The 6894-nt window shown below is 40.3% G+C and overlaps 1 protein-coding gene across 2 annotated transcripts in view; it reads left to right on the top strand.

The window, feature by feature from the left end:
- TXNDC16 (thioredoxin domain containing 16) overlaps positions 1–6894 on the top strand; it is a 93672-nt gene that overhangs the window by 9715 nt on the left and 77063 nt on the right. For both annotated transcript variants that reach the window (XM_015570498.1, XM_006773789.2), the window contains exons 4-5: positions 595–668; positions 1685–1759. In XM_015570498.1, the coding sequence (XP_015425984.1) occupies positions 595–668; positions 1685–1759 (149 nt within the window). The remainder of the gene's footprint in view (positions 1–594; positions 669–1684; positions 1760–6894) is intronic.

Below are 6894 nucleotides of genomic sequence, written 5' to 3'. Positions count from 1 at the left end.
AAGGCGCCATAGATATGACCACATCCTGTGTAACAAGACACTGACTTGTGCCTGGCCAATCGGCAGGGCCCACAGTCCTTTCTCCTCGCCTTTACCCCAACCCCCTATAAAACTTCTCTCCACACAGAGTTTTCTCTCTGGGCCACTGGGCTTACCGTTGCATCGGTGAGTGTGGTTGGGGAGCCGAACTAGTTCGAAATGAAGGACTCTTTGCTTTTGCATTGGACTCGCCGGCTCCCTGTGGGTTCTTGGGAATCTTGAAATCTGGGCACAACACCCTCAGGACTTTTGTTCTGCTTTAATTGTTTCCTTCCCTTTCTGCCTGGTTACCTTCTGATTGCTCCACAAGATTGAATTAAATGTAAACTCTTAGGTATAATTAAATATAACTCTTAGGTATAGAAACAGTTCCTCTTTCTGAGTTACCTTAAGCACTTGAATATGTGAGCAATTATGGGACACAAATCAGAAAGAAAAGTAAAATAAAAAAATATGTGGAGACAAACGGTAATGTTTCATTTTCTTTCTTGTTTCCCTAAGCAAGAAACTGTTACCTTTTAATACACTCTAAACTTTAAATGTTATCTTTTAAAGGTTAATTGTGTCAAAGAAGAAACATCAAGATACTGTGGAAAAGAAAAGGATTTGATGAAAGCATATTTATTCAGGTAAACTATTATTTTGAGTGCAATGGACAAATATAAAAGTATACCTTTAGAATATTCAAGTACATAAAATATCACTAGTCCAGAATAAAGTTGTATGCCATAGGGGGCGGGGGGCGGGGAGGGCTGTCATATGAAGTTTAGCAAAAAAGTCCAGGTAATAGATTTGTTACCTGCTTCCTTATCTCTAAAATGAGAATAATACCTAGTTTTACATGAGAATCTTATGTAAACTTCTATTACAAATGCCTGGCATGCAAGCACTTAGAAAATTTAGTGTTTCGCCCTGGCCAGAGTGGCTCAGTTGTTTGGGCATTTTCCTGTGCACCAAGAGGTGGGCACTTTGATTTTGGTCAGGGCACATGCCTGGGTTGGGGGCTCCATCCACAGTAGGGTGTGTGTAAGAGGCAGCCAATTGGTTTCTCTCTCTCCCCCCTTCCTCTTTCTCTCTAAAATAAATAAAAACATTTTAAAAAAGGAGAAAATTTAGGGTTTTAAATAGGTCAGGCCATATTTTGGTGTGGAATAAATGTACATACTTTATTTTTGAGGGATCGGCCAGTGTCCAGGGTACAGATTCCTCTGCACTTGGGTCTGCTAAACTGAGGTTTCTCAGACCTCTGTCTTCAGACCCTTGGGATTTGGCCTGGGAAATGGGGAGAGAATCTGTCTCCTCAAGAACCCACTGCTTGAGGACACTTCTTTTTCCTACTTGCATCCTTCCCAGCCCAGTTTGGGGTATCTGTGTATACGTGACAGGGAGGTTGGTAGGAAACTCTGTTTGGACTCATGTTTATTCCCCAGTCTTTTTGTTAAACCCAGGGCCTAAGCTTTTCAAAGTTGACATAGTTATTAGTATATATTCAATAAATATTTGAGTGTATATTATGGCCAGCACTTTGGTAGGTGCTGACACACAGTTTCTAACATTAAAGAATTTACAGTCTAGTATATTAGAGAAACAAGTAAGTGGAATGCCAAGGAACTATTTCTGTAATGCTTTTTCAAACTTTTTACAGAGGCAACATATTACTGAGAGAATTCCCTACTGATACCTTGTTCGACGAGAATGCCATCATTGCTCATGTTCTCTTGTAAGTAAAAGGGTTACCCATTCACTTCTTTATTTATTAGTTATCTAGTGATTTCATTTTAGACAACCATGGTCCATTAAAATATTTTACAGTTTTAACACTATATTGGTAGGCATCAATTTCATATAAATTGCTGGACTATCTTCCCACATAGAGGATATAAAATTTCTTAAGTGGCAAATAATACAGAAACACGTAGGTACTCTGAATAAAAATTGGAAGTGATACAACACAACTGCATGGGTCATACTGTTGCTTTTGCTTTTGATTCTACCTGACTAGTGAGGATTTTACCGGGTAAGAAGCTCATGTTTGCTATTCTCAGTAGTATTTTTAGTGTCTAGCATCCTTCTCACCCAGCCTGAGTCTGTAGCTCTGTGCCTGCTCAGTAAATGCAGAAAGAGTTCAAATAATCCCAGCCCATACTTGAATGTTTATTGAGAGAGAGAGAGTGAATTTAAGTTTTCTCTGGCATGGAGTCTTTAGGCCTGAGATTCAGGCCTACCTGCAATTTACCTCTGAATGAAGTCTGGTATTCTCCGTTGTTAAGGACATGAGTTTACATAAACATTCCCAATTTAACCTTGTTGTAGGCCTGTTACCAACTAAGATCTTTGCTGACATTGGTCTTCCACTTGGTTCCTTTCTTGTCTGACCTGATTCCCAGAAATATTGGGTAAAAGTTAAATTATAGGAAACTTAAAACATATGGGTGAAAAGTTGTGTTTATCACTTTGCAAATGGATACTTTTAAATGTTCCGATACTCATAATATATTATCGAAAGGTCTTTGGAAAGGATCCTAACCACCAAGGATCCTGAGGCCTCTAGGCTAAGAAGCCAATTATAAGGAATGAAAGATGGCCTTTTGAAGAAGGAATGCCACATAGCTGGTGGACTGCCTTAGAAGAGGATAGAGAAGGGGTCTCCTGAGGAGGGAGGGTCATAAAAAGCTTAGCAAAATGGCCAAGTAATAGATGTGATATTTGTAATACAATAGATACCTGATGACTGTCTTTGATCCAGAAATGAGGTTGAAGAAACAAGGAAGATTCTTTGAGGGATGGGAGAAGGGCAGATAATATTGTCAGTGATAAGTTTGACAGCAAAATCCTGGAGCTGCAGGTGCACCTTGGACAATCTGATAACAGGAGGTTTTGACAACAATTGGGCATTAGATGTGGAGTGGCTGTCCATGCTGGGGACCCTGTTCTCTGAACTGGCTAGCCTATGGAGCTTATGTCATGCAGTCCTGTGGAGGTGTCCTGTTCCCTGTGCTGTGCTAATGCTGATGTATAGAACACTAATTCCTCAGAGATTATTCCTCATGTTTCTCCCATGTGCCAAATACCTGTTAGACACTGGGGATTCAAAATAGAATAGGGTGAGATTTTCGTTCTCTAAGAGTTTAGCATTTTGTTGCAGAGATATATATACATAAACAAAATATTATGTGGTAAGTGAAACAGAAGTACTAGTATGTATGCATAGGGGCTTATGGACCCACAGGGTAGGGAATAGTTTTGTCTAGAATGAGGGTGGATATTTTTACTAAGAAGCCTCCCTGAAGGAAGTGGCACTGGGGATGAGTCTGAAAGCATAAGGAGTTTGCTTGGTGAAGAAATGGAAGGTGGGGAAATAGTGGGAACTGTGTGAGCAAAGGCACAGAGGTAAGAATAGCCTGGAAAGCATAGGTTTTACTGGAGTATCCAATGTGAAGCAGGGGATGAGGGCAGAGAAGTAGGCCCGACATCAGATGAAGGGATTTTTGTTTACCATGTGAAGAAGTTTAGGCTTCTGGAAAGCCACTGAAGGGTGAGGAGTCCAGCTCCACCTCAGAATCCTTGTGTCATCTTTCAGACCCACCATGTGCAATTACAAGGTTTTGCCTGGCAGGCCTCAGAGGGGGAAGGTGCCCCGTCCACACCAGACCTGGCACACAGCCCGTGCATTGCAGTTTTCTAGAGAAAATCGAGGTCAAGGGCCCAGGCCCCGCCTCCATCCCAGCCAGTCCCTTAGGCCAGACATGCCCTTGTGTACATCTACATTCCTAGCCCAGTTGTCTCCAGTCCAGGCTTCATTATCAGGGACCTTAACTGAGGCACCTCCCAGGTACTTCTGGTAAGAGCCTCTTAGGTCTGCTTTTCCCTTCCCACTCCTAGCCCTTCCCTCTTTCCTTCACCCCAGCCCACCATTCCATAAAGAGGCAGGAGCCTTCTGTTTGGTGTTCCTTGGAATGTGATGATAGCTTGCATCTGAGCTTTGAGCATCTGCCTCTCCCTTGGGGCTGTTCCATGGCAGGGAAGGGAATGAAGCATTCTGGAGCTGGTGCCTCCCTCTGCCTCTTGCTTGCACTGTCGCAGTAAGTGAATAAATGCTGGATTGTTACCTTTTGCTTGGCTTGCTGTCCTAATTGAGCAACACCTGATTGCTCAACGGAGGGCTGCCGGAAGGCAGGTGATGTGATTAAATTAGTACTGGAGTGCTCTTTCTAGTGAATGTGACAGCTTCGTGGGGGTCCAAGTACATGGAGAAACCTTTGTGTGGCCTTTGTACAATCTAGGGAGAAGACAAATGCCCATCATAAATGAGTCTCAAGTATATAGCTGTAGGAACTTGAGCCCCTGGGAAGTACAGACATAAGTGTTGTTAACATATAGGTCATCCAGGGTTCTAGGACAATACCAACACTTAGGAGAAGAAGAAACTTAAGGGGGAGGGTGGGATAAATGTCAAGTAGTATTCCAAAGAGGCAGTAGCCTCATTTTTATTTACTAGTATATTTTTCAGAACACTTCTATCTGAACTGAAAGCTTACATTTAGAATATATTGCTTTACTTGCCTTGCCATTTAAATTTGTTCTTTATGTAGAATGCTTTGATTGAGACCACAATTGGTCTCAGTGATCCACAATTATACTTGAAATTTGCTTCTTTGTCAACTGGAAAGATCAGGTTTAAGATAATTTCTTATTCTCAGAATATACAAAAATGCAATTGGAGAAAAATTAAGTTAGTAAACTCTGATAACAGAAAAATAAGTATAAACTTAAGGTAATCTTTACACTAAATTTTTAAGGAATTATATATATTTTGGATCATTATGGGCAATTTTTTATTCCTAAAATATCATTGATTAAAATGTACTAACTGGTCTATTAAAATTTTCTCACATTGATTTTTCAGAATACAGTAAGTGAATAAATCAAGTGTTTCAGTGGTTCTCAACCTGTGGGTCGCAACCCCTGAAAATACATCCTGCATATCAGATATTTACATTACGATACATAACAGTAGCAAAATTACAGTTATGAAGTAGCAACGAAAATAATTTTATGGTTGGGGGTCACCACAACATGATGAACTGTATTGAAGGGTAGCGGCATTAGGAAGGTTGAGAACCACTGGTTTAGAGTATAGCAGGGTACCATGTATGTAAGAAAGGGATAAGTCCAACACTCTGAAGGGTCTCAGATGTTACCCAACCTGCATAGATACTTGCAGAAACACCAGGTCTCTGAATCAGAAAAGAGACTACACAGCCAGTGGCCAGGGTAACTTGGTATACTAGGTCCCTGTTTCCAGTTCTGCACAGAGCAAAAGGGTGAGAGCCATATGCTTACACCTGTACTTATAGCGAACTTTGGAGAAAAAGAACTCAGAAATTATGAATCGACAGGAGCTGGCACATTTACTCTGGAGAGACAGAGTGTTTATCTTTTTCTCTGGGATGTAAACAAATTCTTTGGTGAGACAGCCCAGGAAGGTCTGAACCCTTCAATATTAAAGCCTATGTCTCTGGGGAAGATAAGAAAGGTTTTATTATACTTTGAATGACTCCAGAGAAAAGGAGACAAATAACTTTATTTATTTACTTACTTATTTACTTAGCTTTAAAAATTTTTTATATATGCATATAAATTCTTTGGTTAATCTCTCTCCCGCCCTTCCCTCTGAGTTTCTGTTGCATGCTTCCATGCCTCTGGATCTATTTTGTTTGTCAATTTATTTGTTCATTAGATTCCACATATAAGTGAGATCATGTGATACTTCTATAATGTGAAAAGAAGTCATTGTCCATCTTTGTGAGATACCAGTTTTCATGTTGAGGAGGTTTAGATTGTATGGGAACACAGAAATCCAGGGAAGATTGCCATCTAATAGAGAACATTGGGAAATCCAGGGAAGATTGTCTTCAGAGTTTTACAAGAAACATAATATTGATTTACAGGAATGGAATGGGGAAGTTGGGATGGGGGAAGGAGTTGTAGGTAGATTCTTAACTCATCAGCTTTTAAAAATAAATATTTTAAAATTGATTTTTAGAAAGAGAGGAAGGGAGGGAGAGAGAAAGAAACAGGGATGTGAGAGTAAAACATTGATTGACTGCCTCCTGCATGCTTCCCACTGGGGATTAAGCCCACAACCTGGGCATGACCTTTTGGTGCGCAGGACGAAGCCCAACCAACTGAGCCATACTGGCCAGGGCTTAACTTATCAGCTTTTTTGGTATCTTTTGTGGTTTGAACCATATAAACGTGTTACTAATTTGAAAAATAAATGGAATTTAAATTAAAATAAGAATTTGTGTGTTTTTTTGTTTTTTTAAAAATAAATCTTTATTGTTCAGATTATTACAGTTGTTCCTCATTTTCCCCTCATAACTCCCCTCCACCCAGTTCCCACCCCATCCTCTGCCCTTACCCACCCCCACTGTCCTCATCCATAGGTTTACGATTTTTGTCCAGTCTCTTCCCGCACCCCCCACACCCTTTTCTCCCCCGAGAAGAATAGTCAGTCCACTCCCTTCCTATGTCCCTGATTCTATTATATTCACCAGTTTACTATGTTCCTGAGATTTTTTATCCACTTCATTTTTAGACTCACTTGTTCATATGTAATTGTTGTTCATAATTTTAATCTTTACCTTTTTTCTTCTTCCTCTTCTTACCTTTCAGCATTTCATATAATACTGGTTTGGTGGTGATGAACTCCTTTAGCTTGTCCTTATCTGTGAAGCTCTTTATCTGACCTTCAATTCTGAATGATAGCTTTGCTGGGTAAAGTAATCTTGGTTGTAGGTTCTTGGCATTAATCACTTTGAATATTTCTTGCCACTCCCTTCTGGCCTGCAC

Source organism: Myotis davidii, unplaced genomic scaffold (assembly GCF_000327345.1).
Source record: "Myotis davidii unplaced genomic scaffold, ASM32734v1 scaffold847, whole genome shotgun sequence".
NCBI classification, from domain to species: Eukaryota; Metazoa; Chordata; class Mammalia; order Chiroptera; family Vespertilionidae; genus Myotis; species Myotis davidii.
The sequence above is the reverse complement of the archived record's forward strand: the minus strand, read 5'-3'. Positions and strand labels throughout refer to the sequence as shown.